General features: G+C 49.2%; 1 protein-coding gene across 1 annotated transcript in view; it reads left to right on the top strand.

Moving 5' to 3' along the window:
* Soga1 (suppressor of glucose, autophagy associated 1) overlaps positions 1-19,718 on the top strand; it is a 50,643-nt gene extending 30,925 nt beyond the window's left edge. Inside the window, exons 7-15 of the mRNA XM_013010697.1 lie at positions 1,476-1,601; positions 2,530-2,760; positions 4,876-4,980; positions 6,157-6,324; positions 7,683-7,934; positions 11,958-12,029; positions 13,449-13,519; positions 14,771-16,118; positions 19,481-19,718. Of these exons, the coding sequence (XP_012866151.1) occupies positions 1,476-1,601; positions 2,530-2,760; positions 4,876-4,980; positions 6,157-6,324; positions 7,683-7,934; positions 11,958-12,029; positions 13,449-13,519; positions 14,771-16,118; positions 19,481-19,633 (2,526 nt within the window). The 3' untranslated portion in view covers positions 19,634-19,718. The remainder of the gene's footprint in view (positions 1-1,475; positions 1,602-2,529; positions 2,761-4,875; positions 4,981-6,156; positions 6,325-7,682; positions 7,935-11,957; positions 12,030-13,448; positions 13,520-14,770; positions 16,119-19,480) is intronic.
* The last annotated feature ends 393 nt before the right edge of the window (positions 19,719-20,111 follow it).

Here is a 20,111-nt window from a genome sequence, read left to right as displayed (position 1 = left end):
AACCGGAAGTGGCGCTGTAGCTCAAGTGGTAGAGCACTAGCCTTGAGCTGAAGAGCTGAGGGACAGCGCCCAGGCCCAGAGTTCAAGCCCCACGACCTACAAAAAAAAAAAAAGAAAGAAAAGCCAAGGCGCTGGTGGCTCACTCCTGTAACTAACTACTCAGGAGACTGAGATCTGAGGATCACGGTTCAAAGCCAGCCCAGGCAGGAAAGGCTGAGAGACTCTTTTTTTCATCAGTTACCTAGCTTGCACTCCACTTTTTTTTTCTGTTTATTATTTTTTTTTTTTTTTTTTTGGTCGGTTGTGGGCTTGAATTCTGGGCTTAGGTACTATCCCTGCACTCTTCAGCTCAAGGCAAGAAAGTACTCTATTGCTTGAGCCACAGCACCACTTCCGGTTTTCTAGTGGTTTATTGGAGATAAGAGTCTCACAGATTTTTCTGTCCAGCTGGCTTTGAACTTGATCCTCAGATCTCAGCTTCCTGAGTAGCTAGGATTACAGGCATGAGCCACCAGTGCCCAGCCTGTGAGACTCTTATTTCTAATAAACCACTCAGAAAACCGGAAGTGGCGCTGTGGCTCAAGTGGTAGAGCACTAGCCTTGAAGAGCTGAGGGACAGCACCCACGCCCAGAGTTCAAGCCTCACAACCAACCCAAAAAAAAGATGTAAAGAAAAAAGTCAAGCTCATATAATTAACCACTGTTTACATTTAGTCTGTTCCTGTCACTTATTACTTAATAATATACATACAATAAAGGATAGTAGTACCCTTAAGTGTACAGTTAGATGAATTTTTACATATATGCCTACTACTGTTTTTGTCCCCATTGTTTATTATTTAAATTGTTTCTAAGTTTTTGCATTTATAGCACAGCTGGTTGTGGTGTGCATACCTGTAGTCCCAGCTCCTCAGGAGATTGAGGCAAGATCACTAGAATCTTAGAGTTCAAGGCTCAGGCTACATAGCCAGACCCTCATCTCAGAAATTAAATAAGTAAATGAGAGAATCAAATTTAATTTTCACAATTTTTTTTCATCTAAATTTTAAAGAGTAAAATTAAGTTAAAATTATAACCATTGCTCAGCTTTGATGGCTCATGTTTGTAGTCCTAGCTACTCAGGAGACTAAGACTTTGAGGACCAGAGTTCAAGGCTAGCCCAGGCAAGAAAGTTCACGAGACTCTGCCAGAAGTGGAGCTGTCGCTCAAGACGTAGAATGGTAGGATTGAGCACAAAAGCTCAGGGACAGAACCCAGCCCCGGTGTGTGCATGCATGCACACACATACAAATCAATATATACGTTTGAGTGTTTGTTGTATTTAATTGACATGACCACCCACTGCAGCTGGGACAGCCATTGCTCTAGAGGGATGCTTGGGTCTAGTTTGCTACTGGTCCCTACTGCCTTCCATCCTTTGACCACAGCCTCCCTCTCCTCTCTCCTCTTGTCTGTGCCCCCTACCCCCACCACAGATCAAGGAGCTGCAGCTGGTGCTGGCTGAGGCCCATGACAGTCTCCGGGGCCTGCAAGAGCAGCTCTCCCAGGAGCGGCAGCTTCGGAAGGAAGAAGCCGACAACTTCAACCAGAAACTGGTCCAGGTGGGTGACATTGAGGCCCTGCACCTACTTCAGTCTGTCCTCCTAGCTCTGAAAGCAAAGTGGCTGGGGAATTGCTCAGAGGGAGTACTTGCCCAGCATGTGAGGGGTTCGGGATTCCATCCCCAGCATTGCAAAAACAAGCAAAATATCTGAAGGCAGGGTCCTTGGGGACACCTGGGTCTCACCTAGAAGGTAAGAAGGCCCTGCAGCCCAAGACTTGCAGCTCCACATCCTACTAGGGTGTCAGTACACTAATAATTGTGCATCAGCCATGTTGGGCTGGAGTCCTGGACTTGGCATGGGCCGCCTGTGTGACCAGGCCAATCCCATTTCCCCTCAAGGCCTCACTTTCTCATGTATGAAATGTTCCTGACAGGCCTGGCTGGTGATCCATTTGCTAGTCCCATTGCATCCGTTAATCAGAACCATGTAATGCACACCCATCCCTTACATCCTTTAGAGCCTCCAGTCCTCCTCTGTAAGGGGTGTCCATTTTATAGGTGTGGAAAATGAGGCCCAGAGAGAGCTGAAGTGCTTTGCCCATGGTTGCACATTCCATATCTCTGGCTCTTCTTAGCCATGATCCAAGTTGATGCCTTGGATGTTGCATCCATCAGCCTCCTGGGAGCCCAGCATGCTCTTGCTCTCCACATAGTCACCTTCCTGTTCTCATCTTTGTCCCTCACCCTTGTGGGTCCCTCATCTATTGTGTCATGGGAACATCTAGTTGCCCACTAGGTGCTCAGGGTATGATCACATGGTGGTTTTTCACACTGAATTGGGACTGTGACTGCAGCTGCTTTTGTGAGTTCATCATCCCTGGGTAGGATCCGGATAGGAATCACTGGCAGGTACCACCAGGTTCCCCCCCATGCCCTTCATCTGGGCCCGCCCAGGAACTGAGCCAGTGTCTGTCTGAACCCTACAGATGAAGGAGGATCAGCAGAGGGCGCTGCTGAGGCGAGAGTTTGAGCTGCAGAGCCTGAGCCTGCAACGGAGGCTAGAACAGAAGTTCTGGAGCCAGGAGAAGAACATGCTGGTGCAGGAGTCCCAGCAATTCAAGCATAACTTCCTACTGCTCTTCATGAAGCTCAGATGGTTCCTGAAGCGCTGGCGGCAGGGCAAGGGCTTGCCCAGCGAGGGGGATGACTTCCTGGAGGTATGCTTAGCCTGAGGGCTAGGACTGGGGAGCAGTAAGGGCTCCAAAGCTTCAGGCTAGCATCTGAGTTGCACACGCTTGCTTACCATGTGCAATGACCCTGGCTGGAGGGGAGTCCCAGCACCAAAACCAAAACAAACCAGGCTAAGCCCTGAAGTTTCCAGAGGAAGGACTGTGTACCTGTCTGTGTTCAGATTATCAAAAGACAGAACAATTCTTGTACCAGGGGTGGAATTGGGCTATTGATTCCTGCAGATTGATTCCCCACCACCCCACCTCCCCTACATACTTCCCTGCCTCATTATCTTCCTACATGCAACATTTGGAATCCTTCTTCCTTTGGTTGCTCCATTTTCTTTCCACTTCCCTGTTCATGACCCCATCCTTCACTGGTGCTGGGGATGGAACTCAGGAACTCATGCATGCCACGTACTCTTTCTGCCTCTGAGCTTCACCCCCAGTCACCTGACCTCAGCTCTTAGGTCAGAGTCTGAAAGAAGTCTTTTTGTTTTTTCCCTACTCTGCTTCCCTTGAGGCAGAGGTTTCAGACACCTCTTCTGGACACTTGAGTTCCAAAATGCTTCCTCCAGCCTAGGCATTTCCCCAGAATTTGACAGATCCATGTAGGTGCCCAAAAGGCTTTGTGAATATTTTGTCCAAAACCACCTAGCACTTCCTGTACGTCATGACAGCTGCTCCTTGCTCAGGCCAAAAGCAGAGGCAGCATCTTCTCCCATCTCTTCCCAGAGTGCCTCATCGATCCTTTGGCAAATCCTGTCCGCGCTGTCCCCAGAGTCAACTATCCCCATTGCCCCTGTTCTAGTCACTTTCAGGTCTTGCTTGAATGACTGCTTTTGCCATCTAACTGGTCTCCCAGCCTCTGCCCTCATTTGTAGCACCATACAGCTTGTGGTCTGTGTGCACACACTCTGGAGTGGTCCAGTACAGCTGTGTCTCAGCTAAAGCCAGGTTGTGAAACCAAAAGTCAGCTTGGTGTCCCTCCTTGGCTCGCAGTTCTCACCCGGAGTCAAGGTCAAGTCTCTACCATGGCCTTATTCTTCATACCTCTCTCACTTCCTCCAGGCTCCTCCTCAAACAGGCTCGTTTCCACCTTAGCTCTTTTGCACATGTTGCACCCTCTGTTTGCAGTTCTCCTCCTCCAGGTATTCTCATGGCTCACTAACTACTTTCAGGACTTTTCCTAAGTACCCCTTCTCTTGACAGCCCTCATTGACCACATGCAGTCCAGCCTACCTGCTTCCCTCTTCTCTTCCTCTGTAGAAACTGCCATTATGGGATGTTCTATATCAAATAGCATTTTGTCCATGCCACTTATTTTTGTCTGTATTCCTGTAGGCTCAGGGGCCAGGATCTTTGTCTGTGTTGCTCCTGACAGTTCCTGACACTTTGTTCCTTACACTGGGCCTGGCCCTAGCAGGTGTTTACTAGATGACTGATGAGCAGATAAATGAGTGGTGACTAACAGCCCACTGAGGCTTCATTCCCAGCTGCATGGCACCCTGGGAGGGGCTGGACTCCTCTCCAGAATCCATCAGCAACATATGCCCCCACCCAGAAAGGGTCCCTCCCATCCATCCAAACCTTCTGTCTCTCTTACCCTTTACTACAGTGGGTCCACCCATAGTGCTCACCTGGCCCAGTCTGTCAACATGGTTACTTCTAAGTGACTCAGCAATGCCCCCACGATTGCTGAGACAGTAAAGATGTTAAGTAGGGGCTGGGAAGGTGGCTCAGTGGTAGAGCACTTGCCTTGCATGCATGAGGCCCTGGGTTCCATTCCTCAGCACCACATAAGCAGATAAAAAAAAAGCCAAAGTGGCACTGTGGCTCAAGTGGTAGAGCGCTAGCCTTGAGCTGAAGAGCTGAGAGACAGCGCCCAGGCCCAGAGTTCAGGCCCCAGGACCAGACCCCCCCCCCAAAAAAAAGATGTTAAGTAGTGCTTCTCAGCCAGGAAGGCCCCCCTAGGGGTCCAGGTTAAAGTTGGACCTCTTCCTTCCTTCTTAGCTGTGCTACTAGCCAGAGTCCCCTGATCCCAGGACTGAGCCTCAGGTGCAACATTCTCTACCCCCTGTTGAGTGTGGTTTTTACACATAGGTAAACAGCATGAAGGAGCTGTACCTGCTGATGGAGGAAGAGGAGATAAATGCCCAGCAGCCAGATAACAAGGCATGCACAGGAGACAGCTGGACCCAGAACACAGTACGTTCCCAGTCCCTGCCTGCCCCTCCTTATTGTCTTTCCTTTGTCCCTTTGTGATTGCTGCTGCCACCTTTGGTGCAGCCAGGCACTGGGCACTGGGTACTAGACCTGCAAAAGGTTACTACCTGGTCACTACCCCTCTCCCCGCAAGTTGCTCAGTCTGGAGTCCATAAGTCATTCCAGGACAGTGATAGAAGACTAGATGGCAGACTGTGAGGCACAGGCAAGAAAGTTGTTAATTCTGTTGGGGCCGGGAATAGTGAGGAATGATGTAATCTCTATTTCCCAACTACTTGAGAGACAGAGATGTGAGGATCACAGTTCAAGGCTAGCCCTGTGCAGAAACATGAGACCTACCCAAGAAATAACTAAAGCAAAAAGAATGGGAGAGGGAGGCATAGATCAAATGGTAGAGTCTGCCAGCAAGTGTGAATAAATGAGTTCAAATTTAATACCTAAAAAAAGTGAGGTGGTGAGTAAGAATGTAGCTCAGTGGCAGAGCACTGATCCAAGGCCCTAGGTTCCATCCCTCGCATTGTAAAACAATTAGAGTATAGGGAACGGTATCACAGAGAAAGGGTTGTAGGTGATGAGTTTTAAAGGTGAGTAGAAGTTCACTAATAGAGAACAGAAAGAAGGCCATTCTGGACCTAGAGGATTATGTGTGCCAAGCATGGCAAGATTTTCTGATACTGGCTATGGCTTCATTTGTATGAAATTGGGGGATGGGTAGTGGGTATCAAACTGGAGTCATCGGAAGAGGGGCCTTTGCAGTCTGGGACTAAGAACCCTCAACTGAAGCCATGGGTCAGAGGGAGCAGTATACCCAGTGAGCTGGGTGACAGCTGAGCTCAGGAGATAGGAGTTGAGATGGAGTTGGGCACACTGTGCAGGCCCCACAGAGGCCTAGCTGCTGTGAAAGGCAGATCCTGAAAAGGGAAAGAGACCCACAGCCTAGGCACTGCAGAGCCTCAGAGGCAGACTGTGATTCAGTGGGATCTGGGCAGCACAATTTTCCCCTATAACTCAGAAGCCTTTATGTGAGGCTGGCACTTAGAGGGGTAGCCAGGCCTGCCCAGGGCTGGACAAGGTCCCAGCTGTGCTCCTGTGCCAGCACTCAGAGCCCAGAGGCCTTTCCTTCCTGAAGTTCCTAACTCAGCCTTGTCCTGCCTGCAGCCCAGTGAGGACATCAAGACCCTGGCAGACATGAAGGTAACACTGAAGGAGCTGTGCTGGCTGCTCCGGGACGAGCGCCGTGGGCTGACAGAGCTTCAGCAGCAGTTTGCCAAGGCCAAGGCCACCTGGGAGACAGAGAGGGCCGAGCTCAAGGGCCATGCTGCTCAGGTGAGTCCCCACCTGCCAGACACTCTCTCCTGGTTCTCATGAAGCCCTCAGTGGTTAGTTCTGGAAGCAGGATGCCCGAGTCCCACTCCTGGAGGCTATTTCACCTGGTCCCCAGAAAGGGCAGAAGACTTGTCTAGCATCACACAGCAAGGGCTTCAGGGAGCAGGAGTCAGTGGGCCAGGGGAGGAAGAGTAAGACTGCTAGGCACTTCTCCTGCATTGTGGGTTCACAGGTGAGGTGAGGTGAGGCTAGACACTTCCAGGCCTGTCTGTACCTTGCTTGCACCTGCTTGGACTACCATTGCCTGCTGCCCCCATTTGGTCCCTTCTCTCCTCATGAGGATCTCCCAGCCCACTGCTACCTGGCTTTGAGGGTTTCCCCAACAACCACCTGACCAAAGAGACCTCTGGGAATTTGGTTTGTGCTGTGGCAACCTGTCCTGGGAGCAGGTTGCCAGCCCACTCTAGTTTGAAAAATGAAAAGGTTGGCCTCCAGCTTGGGGAAGGTTCCTTAGGCCTCTGCCTACCTAGTCACCCACAACTCCAGTCTCACCTTTCCCCAGTGTTTGCAAACTCCTGTTCTTCCTAATGACCACAGCAGCATCTGCATCCCAGATCCATGCTGGGCATCGAGCTGCCAGGTTGCACATCTTCCTTGCCGCCTTGAGACCAGGGCCAGGAAAGTCATCATGCTGCACTGCTGCCCGCACCTGGGCATGTCACGACTGCACGTGCACATGTGTGACTGTCCCACATGTGAGGGCCCATGTGTACTGGTGGGGTCAGCTTTCCAAGAGGAGAGATGGAGATGTTCCCCTTTAACCTGAACCTGTAGTGCTGGCAAGGGTTGATAAAGCATAAAAAGCAAGATCTAGGAGCTGGGCACCAGTGGCTCATGCCTGTAATCCTAACTAACCAAGATGGGAGATCTGAGGATTGCAGCTGTACAGTAAATCTGGGCAGGAAAGTCTGTGAGACTATCTCCAGTTAACCACCAAGAAGTCAGAAGTGGAGCTGTGGCTTAACTAGTAGAGTGCCAGCCTTGAGCAAAACAGCCAAGGGCCAGTGCCCAGGCTCTAAGTTCAAGCCCCAGGATCAGCTGTGTAGTAGCTGAGTGACCGGGGGGCACTTAGCCCTTGGAACTCTTGTGCTGAGGAATGAGTTAGATGAGTTTTTGTGAGGCTTCTAAGAGGAGAGACTGGCTTCCAGAAAGAGCTTCCCAGCCCTGCTGTGAGGAGGCTTAGTGTAGGGGGTTCACAAGGCCCTCTTTCCCCATCCTTGCTGGTGTCCAGCTGGCAGTCTGCAGGGAAGAGTGGAGGGGCTGCTGGTGCTGGCTGACCAGACTACTTCTTTCAGCAGATGGAGCTGAAGACTGGGAAGGGGGCCGGAGAGCGGGCTGGGCCTGACTGGAAGGCAGCCCTGCAGAGGGAGCGTGAGGAGCAGCAGCATCTCCTGGCTGAGTCCTACAGCGCAGTCATGGAGCTGACCCGACAGCTGCAGATCAGTGAGCGCAACTGGAGCCAAGAGAAGCTGCAGCTGGTGGAGCGGCTGCAGGGTGAGAAGCAGCAAGTGGAACAGCAGGTGAAGGAGCTGCAGAACCGCCTGAGTCAGGTGAGGCTGGTTCCAGCTCCAGCTGGTTTGAACCACAGGGAAAATGGCTGGGGAGCCTTCCCTGTGCTGGATAAATCCTGAAGAGAGTCTCCTTCAGGTATTGGTAGATTTTGGTGCTCAGAAATTACAGTAAGAACTAGGTCTTCTCTATGTCTCTGTCAAGCCTGCTTTCTTCTGTGTTAGCTTTAGTCTTCCTTAAGCAAATGATCTCCAAATATGGCCATTGTTAGCTTCATGATCATATTTTACAGCTTAGCCATTGCAATGAGGAGAGTTTCATGTCTGCCAGGTTCTGATTGGTCAGGTGTGAGTCATGTGCCCATCCCTAGAGAGGAACAAAAGCAGGAGCAGAGGGGGAAGGGCCAGGAGTGGTTCCCAGGGGAAAGTTGGAATCCTTTGACCAGAAGAGGGGAGAATGAAAAGCAATCAGTGAGAGCTATACCCCCTCTACAATTCCCATCATGCCCTAGCAACCACCCACCACCACATGTGCTCTACTCTTTTTTTTTTTTTTTGCCAGTCCCAGGTCTTGAACTCAAGGCTTGGGTCCCTAGAAGTTCTTCTTTTTTTTATTTTTATTTTTGTCGGTCATGGGCTTGGGCACTATCCTTGTGCTCTTCAGCTCAAGGTGAACGCTCTACTGCTTGAGCCAAGCGCCACTTCCAGCTTTCTAGTGGTTTATTGGAGATAAGAGTCTCACGGACTTTCCTGCCCGGGCTGGCTTTGAAGCATGATCCTCAGATCTCAGCCTCCTGAGTAGTTGGATTTCAGGCATGAGCCACCGGCGTCCGGCTCCTAGAACTTCCTTTGTTTCACTCTTTATTTTGATTTTTTCCTTTCTTTTAATTGTTACTTTAATTATAGCAGTCAGGACTTTATCCTGTGTAAAACATAAATATTACAAGAGTATATTCCAGCTGGCTCCCTTCCTTTTCTTGCTATTTAAATTTATATCCACGGGGCTTTGTTTGCTTTGTAGTTATTTTAATTGAATTATAATGTACGTGTTATTTATAGTCTGCCTCATTGAATTGAACTATTGCTTGATGTTATATTCCTGACATATAGAAAAACTTTATTTTTCCATATCTACCAAATCTAGATTGTCTCCAGTTTTTTTTCATTATTGAAGGTAGTCCCCCAGTGTGCACCCCCCACATGTGTACAAGAGTGCATGCATGAATATTTCTGTAGGATGGATTCCTAGAAATGAAAGTGTTACATTCAAGGACAAGTTCCTGAATAGCTGATAGAGCTGCCCAGCCAGCCTCCAGAGAGGCCATGTCCAGGAATGCTACCCCCTCCTCCCCAGCATGGTTTGAAGACCAGCTTTGCTCTATCTTCTCTCTTTTCTATGCCTTTCTCTGGTTCCTAGTAAAGGTGAGCATCTCTTCATGACTTTATTGACCATTTGTATTTCTTCTCAAGCTGTGCCCAATTGTCCAACCGCCTGCACAATCACTATCCCTTTTTCAGGTAAAGTGACTTGCCATGGTCATAAAATGATTAAGGGACGAAAAAGGAATTGGAAGAGCTTCCACGTCTGGTTGATTCCTTATCCTCAGCCCTGCATCTTTTCCTGAGGGCATGGCCCTCCTCTAAGGGTTACCCCTACTCTCTGTGAAGGTTGAGCCCACTAGCAGGCACTGGCCTCCTCTGAGGGAGCTTGTACCTGGTGAGTACAGGCAGCACCCAGACAAATCTCAGCACATGCCATGTGGAAAGTAGATCCAGTGCATCTGTGTGCACTATGAAACCAGTTCCTGTCTACAGAGAAGGATTCCCTCCTGTTTACTCTCAAAGTATTTTTAAAAGGCTCTCAAAATGTGAGAGCAGCTCCCTAGCCACTTGGAGACACACTTCAGCTCATAGGCAGAACCTACCAGCTATCAGGTCTGGACCATCTCTTGTTCCTGTTTCCTCTGGAGGGATCTTATGGGGGACCTGCTGGTCCTCCAGCTCTGCCTCCTTCAGTTCAAACTAGGCCCACAAAGCAGTGCTCTTTCTTTCTCTTTCTCTTTCTCTCTTTCCCTCTCCTCCTACCTCTCTCTTTCTCCCCCTTCCTCCCCCCCTTTCTTTCTTTCTTTCTTTCTGTCTGTCTGTCTGTCTGTCTGTTATAGAGCTTGAACTCAGGGCCTGGGCGCTATCCCTGAGCTCTTTTACTCAGGACTAGTGTTCTACCACTTTGAGCCACAGCTCCACTTCCAGTTTGAATGGTTAATTGGAGATAAGAGTTTCACAGGGACTTTTCTTCCCAGGCTTTTTCTTTTTTTTTTTTTTTTAAGTTGTGATTACATAGCCCAGGGTGGCCTCATACTCCTACTCTTCCCATCTCAGCCTCCTGAATGCTGCTGGCATTATAGCAGTGAGTGAACCATCATGCCTGGCTCTACATTCTTTAGACCAGACTCTCAGTGAGACTAGCCTGGTAAAGCAGCAGGGAGGAAAGAGCTTCTGACCAGGCGTTCCCAGCCTCACCTGGGTCTGCTAAGTACGCCTGATGGAGTCAGTTCTCTCTGGGCCTCATCTGTACAGTGAGGATAACTGGACTTGACCTCCTTGTCTTCAGGGCTGCTGTGGGAATAAAGGAGATAGCCACAAGAATACCTGGGGTAGTATCCAGCATATCTAGGCCCACCCTTTTGCTCTAAAGCAGTAAGTGTCCCAGGAACTTACTTTGTTCCTTCCATCTTCATCTGTTTTTGCCATGTCTTCATGTTAATGCTACTTTTGTGTTACTGATTTTATTATTTGTCTTCTGTTGGGTTTCTACGAAGCAAAGCCTCAGATACAGGCCGAAGTACAAGCAGGGTGACTAACCTGTCCTGGTCTACATGGGACTGAGGGGGCTCCTCCTGGACTTCCACTGTTAGGACTGCAGCAGTGTTAGGTTTTTCAGAATGAAGAGCTTTCAGGATCATGAGATTTTTCAATGCTAACCATGGGAAAGTCCTGGGTGGACCAGGGTGAGTTGGTAACCCTGTGTATAGTCAGTGGCAGGGATAGATAAGCCGAGCATGTGTGCTTACCAGTCTACCCGTGATCCACTCCACAATCCTTGATACACTGGGGAGTTAAACCACTGGAGACACCATAAGGCCTGAGCTAAGGCTTTTGTGCTCCCATGCTTGATTTTAGGACCTTAATGACTGTTGTCCTTTGACAGTAAGTGGGTTCTGGTTGCCCAGGGTCATCCTGGAGAGAAGGCTGTAGTGACAGGTTCAGGTGGGTTGTCAGAGCACTCTACCTTGTGACCTACTATACTGTGGCCACTGCCATTCCTGCCCCCCACCTTTATTTTTTTGTTGGTCATGGGGCTTGAACTCTGAGCCTAGGTGCTGTCCCTGAGCTCTTCAGCTCAAGGGAGCACTCTGCCACTTGAGCTACAATGAATGCCACTTCCAATTTTCTGGTGGTTAATTGGAGATAAGAGTCTCATGGAGGGAAAAAAGTCTCATGGACTTTCCTGCTTGGGCTGGCCTTGAACCATGATCCTCAGATCTCAGCCTCCTGACTAGCTAGGATTACAGGCATGAACTACCAGCGCCTGGCTTGCTGCCCTTTAATTGCTGAGTTTGAACCAGTTCTCAGTCCTGAATCTCACAGGCACACCCACTGGTATAGGTGAGAATGCATGTGGGTTCTGTCACATACCCCCTGGAGGTGATGGAGCTCTGAGAAAGCAATCAGATAGCACCTTGAGGAAGGGATGCCAGGAGCCCTTAGTGCTGGCCACCATTGGTGGCAGTGGGGTCCCTGGGTTTCACGATGTGTGCCTTGGAATAAGAGTAGCTGTTACTGTTTTGGTCCAGATGACTTCCACAGGATGCCTACAACTAGGCAGTGTTACTTCCTAACTGCAGCTTGTAGGTAGCTCAGAGCTGCTCCCTGTTGAGATGGTGGTTCTAGATCCATACTGGGGATCCTCTGGGCTGCAGAGCAGAACCTGGGGAGTAGCTTTGCTCAGAACAATCCCTGTGCACTGCCCTTCCTACCACTGATGTGCTGTCTTTCCCTTCTCAGCTGCAAAAGGCTGCTGAGCCCTGGCTTCTGAAGCATGCAGACCTGGAGAAGCAGGACAACAGCCGGAAAGAGGTGAAGGTCACTGCTGCCAGGTTCTCTTGGCTCATTGCTACATAAAAGTTCCCTAAGGGATAGGAATGTGGCATAGTGGTAAAGCGCTTGCCTAGAATGCATGAAGCCCTGGGTTTGATTCCTCAGTATCACATAAACAGAAAAAGCGGGAAGTGGCACTGTAGCTCAAGTGGTAGAGTGCTATCCTTGAACAAAAGCAGCTCAGGGACAGTGCCTAGGCCCTGAGTTCAAGCCCAAGAACTGGCAAAAAATAAAAAATAAAAGTTCCCTGGTTATAGGAACATGATAAGAGGATGCCCTAATGTCCCACAGGCTACTCCATTGCATCTTGAGCTTCTCAGCCCTGGGGCCTTTATCTCATGGTCTGTCTGTCTTTCTGTCTGTCTTTCTTTCCTCTCTTTCTGGTTCTGGAGCTTAAACTCAAGGGCTTCATTTGATTATTCAGTTCACCTTGCTTGCTTATGGCTGGCATGATACCACTTGAGCCATGCCTCCAGCCCAGCTTTTTGCTGGTTAATTGGAGATGTAATCTCATGGACTTTTCTGCCCTGGCTGTCTTCAAACTGATCTTCCAGGTCTCAGCCTTCTGAATAGCTAGGGTTGTAGGCATAAGCCACTGACATCCTGTTACTCCATGTTTTCTGCTCATGATTGGGATAGCCTCTGCTGTCCTTCTATGCTGTGGAGAGACCCTAGGCCTTTCTTGGTTTCAGCTGTGTAGAAAACAAGACCTCTACATAACTTTATGATCTTGGTCAACTCACTGCCTTATTTCTAGGCCCCAGTTGTGTCACTGATAAATAAGGATCAACTATTCCATCCTGGCAAAGCCCTGGGTGTGAGATCAATCAGTAAGGTCATGTTGGTGAAATTTGTATGCATGACTCAGGTGTGTTCATAGATCAATAGGCAGTAAAATGTCACACACAGTCCCTTCCCTCCTCCACCTCCTCCTCTTTTGTCCCCATGGCAACCTGAGGAAGTGGTGTCACTCAAAAGACCTGATTGCAAACAGCAGATGCTGAAGTGGGAGGATTTTCTTGGGGCTTGCAGGACTGGTAAGCATGCTGGTCCTGGGCCATGCCTCTAGTACAAGCCCAGAGCTGGAGCTCCATAGTCACTGCTGTCACCACCAACTGAACAGCTGCTTTTAGGTGCTTTGTTGCTGCCACCCCATTTGGGATACATTCTAAGTGATCCCTCTTTCCCTAGGGCCACTCTTGCCGCTCTAGTTGGCCCAGCCTAGGTCACAGTTACTGTGGTGGGGGAGTTGGAAGCATCCAGAAACTGACCAATAGGTCAGATTGCTGCTGACCTCATCATCATATTCCCCAACAGAGGAGACACAGGCATGGGGTCTGGGCTTAGTTCCTTTCCTGTACTGGTGGCCACTTATCCTTACTGACTTTTCCTCCTCAGACACGCAGTGAGAAGATCCATGACAAGGAAGCTGCTTCTGAAGCTGAGCTTGGGGGAACTGGCTTAAAGAGGTGCTCACCCTACCCCATCTACCCACCCTTTCCCCTTACTAGAGTTGGAAGACTACCCAGATAATGGTTTTCTTCTTTGGAGTTAGAAAGCTTGGAATGATGGGGAATCTGGCCTATAGTTTACTGTTGATTTGTTTGATTCTGAGCATGGAGAACACTTGGGCCCCAGGGTGTTCTTGCTGGCAGAGACACCCTTTAGCTCCTTTGGGGATTGTTTTCTCTTGTCTCAGACATTAGGATAGTCATGATACCCATTTATTCCTGGAATTACTGAGCAGCATCCATTCAACCCAACCCTGTGCTGTCTTCAGGGGAACCCCTGAGATTAAAGAGACCCTGTCTCTACCATTAGGAAACCTGTGAAAGGAGTGAGGGAGACAGAGCCCCACAGAGGCCACACAGAGCAGCCCAGAAGCACAAGGGCAAAGTGGGCCCTGAGCCTGAGGATTGTGACTCCAGTGCTGCCATTTCTAGACAAGAAAAGCTGCCCCCTAGAGCTTTTCAGAGGCTAGACATGTACAGTGAGCTCTCACATACCTGGCATTTTACATCTTCATGCAATACACACAGATCTGTGCTGGATTGGTTTTGAAGACAGGGTTCCTCTATGTAGCCTAGAATAGCCTTAAACTGGTGATCCTCCTATCTAAACCTCCCGAGTGCTAGGATTACAGGATTGTGTCACCATATCCAGTTCTGTGCTGGATTTCTTGGCATTTAAATTTGGGTTTCCCTAGAAGCAAACCCTAAGATGGGGACTTACATGCAAATGGTTTATTTGGGAGAGGCTTTCTGAAAATACTTAAAAGTAAGATAGGAACAGGGAGCAGCCGCTAAAAGGAGTTTTCTCTAGGTGACTCTGTCGGGAGCTGGATTTCAGGCTTCGTGAGTAATTCTGGGATCCAAAAGAGAATGTACTACTCAGATCCACTCATCTGAGGGACAGGAGGCCTGGGTGCTTACTCACCAAATCTTACCCAACCTGTGTTGAGGGCTGTGTTTAGGGTGCTACCCCTGAGCTGTAGAGCCTCCTCTACAGAGGACAAGTAAATCACATACAAGCAGGTGTTTGGAACATGTGCTCTGGGTATGTAGGTAGGGTGGGGTGTATGCAAAGGGGTTGGGGAAGCCACCCATGGTGTTGTCTAGGAGAGGTAACTCAGGCAGGCTTACTGTATGTGGGCCCCAGGACAATTGAGCAGTGTGTGTACTATTTTCACTAATCCTGTTTTTCTCCTCTGCTCTGCCCAGGACCAAATCTGTTTCCTCCATGTCTGAATTTGAAAGTTTGCTCGACTGTTCCCCCTACCTTGCTGGTGGAGATGCCCGGGGCAAGAAGCTACCCAACAGCTCTGCCTTTACCTTTGTGAGTACCGAGCCAGTAGATGCAGAGAAAGAAGCCAAGGAAAATCCTGGGCTCTTGCCACGGGACTGCAGCCGCCTGGGATCCCTGGCCTGCCAGGATCCTGCCGGGAGGCAGATGCAACGCAGCTACACAGCTCCAGACAAGACGGGCATCCGAGTCTACTACAGCCCCCCGGTGGCTCGGCGCCTGGGTGTCCCTGTGGTCCATGACAAGGAAGGCAAGATCCTCATTGAGCCTGGCTTCCTCTTTACCACAGCCAAGCCCAAAGACTCAGCTGATGCTGATGGGCTAGCCGAGAGCTCATATGGACGATGGTTGTGCAACTTCTCCCGACAGCGCCTGGATGGGGGGTCCGGGGGCAGCCCCTCAGCAGCCGGGCCTGCTTTCCCAGCCTCCCTGCATGACTTTGAAATGTCAGGCAACATGAGTGATGACATGAAGGAGATCACTAACTGTGTGCGGCAGGCCATGCGCTCGGGCTCACTGGAGAGGAAAGTGAAGAGTACATCCAGCCAGACGGTAGGCCTGGACAGTGTGGGCACGCAGACCATCCGCACGGTCAGCGTGGGCCTGCAGACTGACCCGCCCCGCAGCAGCCTCCATAGCAAGAGCTGGTCTCCCCGCAGCTCCTCACTCATGTCTGTGCGCAGCAAGCAGATCTCCTCTTCTCTGGACAAGGTGCATCCACGCATTGAGCGGCCATGCTGCTCACCCAAGTATGGCTCACCAAAGCTGCAGAGGAGGTCTGTGTCTAAACTGGACAGCACCAAGGACCGCAGCCTGTGGAACCTGCACCAGGGCAAGCAGAATGGCTCGGCCTGGGCCCGTTCCACCACCACTCGGGACAGCCCAGTGCTGAGGAACATTAACGATGGACTGTCTAGCCTCTTCAGTGTGGTGGAGCACTCGGGCAGCACTGAATCTGTTTGGAAACTGGGCATGACTGAGGCCCGGGCCAAGCCCGAGCCTCCCAAGTATGGCATTGTGCAAGAGTTCTTCCGGAATGTGTGCGGCCGTGCACCAAGCCCCACATCGGTAGCAGGAGAAGAGAGCTCCAAGAAACCTGAACCTCTCTCCCCTGCCAGCTACCATCAGCCAGAGGGCATGGCCAGGATCTTGAACAAGAAGGCAGCCAAATCTGGCAGTGAGGATGCCAGAACCACCAACCCATCCCAGATGGGCAAGGATGGTGTCCCCCGTGATGGAGATGGAGTCTCAATCCTTCCTAATGAGGTAAGTGGATAGACTTTGCCCTTTTCCTTATGAGGGAAGCTCTGGAATGACACAGACCTAGTGGTCACATGGTCTGAGTGCCAGGAGATAATGGTGAGTGTGGCTCGATCAGCTACCTTCCTAGTACTCTGCAGAGATCTCTAGCCTATGTTTCAGGGAAGGGGTGTATCTGCTGCTTTCTTGCTCCTGGTGATGTGCTGTGCTCAGAGGCTTTTTGAAAGCATCCTGTGTTTTTTAATTTCTCCATGCATATTGGCTGCAGAGGCAGGACAGATGCCAGGAAAATTGGCAAAGGCTACAAACTAGAGACCTTTCTCCTCTCGCTCCTGGAAAATGGAATTAACTTTTTTTTTTTTTTTTTTGGTCGGTCGTGGGGCCTGAACTCTAGGCCTGGGCGCTGTCCCTCAGCTCTTCAGCTCAAGGCTAGTGCTCTACCACTTGAGCCACAGCGCCACTTCCGAAAATGGAATTAAATATTAACCTGCCTGCCCCCTTGCCCCATCCACCTGACTTCACACCAGAGTACTCACATTGTCTAAGAAGCTTTGCTGTACACTCTCCACACATCAATTCTACTGAGTCAGGCACTGAGTGTTAGTCAAGGGATGCTTCTGAGTTGGCATGCTGAAGGGGAAAGAAATGTTTTAGATGGATGATGGAGTATCTTATAGGATCTAGAACTAAGACCTGAAGGCATCAGCAGTTTCTCCCTGTTCTCTCTTTTCTTTAGAGCTTTGTTTTCTTCTATGTTCTTTTCCTCCTCTCTTTCCTTCTGTTGCATTTCTACAAGCAATAGATAGGTTGCTCCAGCTCTGGTTTTATAACATCTTCCAGTTCAAGCACCTCATGACATGAACTTAAAACTTTTTGATCAGTTTGAGTAAGGTGTACCCCCTTGGTCTCCCTCTACTGTGGTCAATGATGGTTCCTTGTGGTGTGCTGTAGACTTATCAAGGATTATAGTTTGGGGCACACAGAAGTGAGGAGGACTGTGGGGAGGAACTGAGATCATCTAAGGCAGTCTGCTTCCCTGCTACTAGATGTTTGGTTGGTTTCTAGTTTCTTGTTTTTTGTGGGTTTTTTTTTGGCCAGGCCTGGGGCTTGAATGAAGGCCTGGGCGATGTCCCTGAGCTTCTTTTGCTCAAGGCTAGAGCTCTACCACTTGAGCCACAGAACCACTTCTGCTTTTTTCTGAGTAATGTGTTAGAGATAAGTCTCATGGCCTTTCCTGCTGAAGCTGGCTTCAAAATACAATCCTCGGATCATGAGCCACCAGCACCTGGTGGTTTCTAGTTTCTGTTACAGATAATGCTGTGGCAAACAGCTTGGTACAAAACCATTTTTTTTCCTAGTCCTAGGGCTTATCTCAGGGTCTGGGCACTGACCCTGAGCCTGTCTGTGCTCAAGGCTAGCACCTGAGCACCACTTTGGGCTTTTTCTGTTTATGTGGTACTGAGGAATTGAATCCAGGGCTTCATGCATGTTAGGCAAGCACTCTACCACTGAGCCACATTCCCAGCCTGCAAGACTATTTTGTACACTTCAGATTATTTTATTAAGTATGAGTTGCAGAAAGGAGATTAAGACATAAAAAAACAAAATTTTCAAACATATTTGATAAATATGATCATGGTTCTAAGCCAGCACAGGCAGAAAAGACTTGAGAGACTCTTCTTTCCAATTAACCAGCAAAAAGCCAGCACTGGACATGTGGCTTAAGTGATAGAGCACCAGTTGTGAGCAAAAAAGCTGAGCAAGTGCATGAGGCCCTGAGTCATGCCCCAGTATCAGCAAGTTCAGAAACAGAGCTTGTCCAGGCTGGGAGTATAGTTCAGTGATACAGCACTTGCCTTGTATGCATAAGACACTGGGTTCTATCCCCAGCACTACAAAAGTATGGTGGGAAGCAGAGAGAGGAGGAATAGAAGAGGGAAACAGATTATGAAGGGGTCAGGGATTATAAGGAATTGGCTTCTGTGATTATGAAGGCTGTCAAGTTCTAAGATCTGTAGGGCAGCTCAGTAGTCTGGAGACTCACAAGAGCTGATAGTTTGGTTCTAGCCAGAATCCAAAAGGCTGAGAAGCAGAAAAGTTAATAGTCTAGTCCTAGTCTAAGAACTAGCAGCCTTGTGACCCAGGAAGTGCCCATGTTTCAGTTTCAGACTAGGAGCATGAAAAAAAAATCCTGGCAGGAAGCATTCACTTTTTATTCTATTCAGGTCTTCATTTGACTTTAACCACTCACATAAGGTAAGTAGTCTGCTTCACTTAGTCTGTTAGTTTCAGAGTTCATCTCATCCAGTAATACTGTCTCAGAAAGGCATATAGGAATGTTCTTCCTAATGTCTGCACACTCAGATATGGTGGTTCATGACTGAAATCCCAGCTTCTCACAAGGCTTAAATTAGAAGATCCCAATTCAAAGCCTGTCAGCCAGAAAAGCCAGGGAGATTCCACCTCCAAGGAATGTGTGAGAAATGGAGCTCAAGTGAAAGAGCTCCAGAGCAAGCTGAGGGAGGTCCTGAGTTCAAGCCCTGGCACCAGAAAAAAAAATTAAAAATGATTAAAGTCAAAATAAAACAAGAAATATGTTATAGCAATTAAAATTGCTAGCTTGTTGAACATTTCTGCTAAATGCATACTATGTAACGTGTCAAAAGCCACAGCATTTAAAAGGAGATCTAGATGAACATAGTGACAGAAAAGTGTTCTTGGTTTGCTATTATAGAGTAGGATGTGTAAGGGATGAGGTCATTTGGGCAAATATATGTGTTTGCACTACATTTTATGTAATAAAAATTTTTTTGTACTTATTAGGTAAGGTCTCTAGCATTTGAACCATGCTCCCAGCTCTTTTTGTTTTTTATTTTATTTTTCAAATTGGATCTTACATTTTTACCCAGAACTGGCCTCAAACTGCAGTCCTCCTGCCTCTTTTACCTGAATTCTGCAATTATGCTGCAATTACAGATTTGAACCACCTCGCCTAGCTTGTTTTTTGTTTTTTTTTTTTGAGATGGATCTCATTAACTTTGCCTGGGCTGGCCTTAAACCATGATCTTCCTATCTCCTTCATAGCTAAGAATACAGCCATAAGCCACTACCCCTGTCCCCTGAGAATTTATCTTTGATATGTGGGACCTTGGACAAGGTTTCCTTTCATTTCTGTGTCTTCTAGACCACTGTAAAATGAGTATCCATTACAGACTTAACGAGCGAAAAATGACAGCCAGAGACAAAGACCCACTGTGGTCCCTGGGAACTGATGGTATACACAACTAAAACCCAGTTCCTTGCTGGCCCCTGGGCAGGGTGGTCAGTACCTCTGGGCTCCTCCTGACATCTACCCTTTCTCTTCCTAGGACACTGTTTGTGACTGTAGTGCCCAGTCTCTCACCTCCTGCTTTGTCCGGCCATCCCGCTCTGCCATCCGCCACTCTCCTTCCAAGTGCAGGCTGCACCCATCCGAGTCTGGCTGGGGTGTGGAGGAGAGGGCAGTCGCCCCCAGTGAGTGACAGAGCAACTGAGCTTCCCACCTCCAGCAGCCTGGTCCCTGGAGATTCAGGGAAGGGTTGCCCCCTTAGCCTTGCTGTGCCTGGAGGACAGCAGCTACCCGTTGCCAGAGAACATTCAAGGTAAAGCAGGGTCTCCAGTGACCACTGGGTGGTGACTCTGCCTTCCCAGTGGATGCCAGTGAACAGGAAAAAGAACAAGCCTGTGGCCAAGACGGAGCCTCAGAAGCCCGGCCAGAGTACTCCAGCGAGGATGGATCCTTGTCTGGCCCCACCCACACCCACTTGTAAGATCCTAGAATGGGAGGTACTTCTGGCTTTGCCTCAAGACAGAGGCACAGAGATGTTCCCTGCCCACCACTCACCCTTTCTCTGGGAGGGAGATATGGCTGAAAAGAGCAGGTCCAGCTTGAGGCTCCTGTGAGGCCAGGCATTGCCACCTCTCCCACCTGCTGCTTGGGTTGCTGGCATTTAGGGGTAT

Source organism: Dipodomys ordii, unplaced genomic scaffold (assembly GCF_000151885.1).
Source record: "Dipodomys ordii isolate 6190 unplaced genomic scaffold, Dord_2.0 Scaffold13, whole genome shotgun sequence".
Taxonomy (NCBI): Eukaryota; Metazoa; Chordata; class Mammalia; order Rodentia; family Heteromyidae; genus Dipodomys; species Dipodomys ordii.
This window is presented reverse-complemented; position numbering and strand designations above follow the sequence as displayed.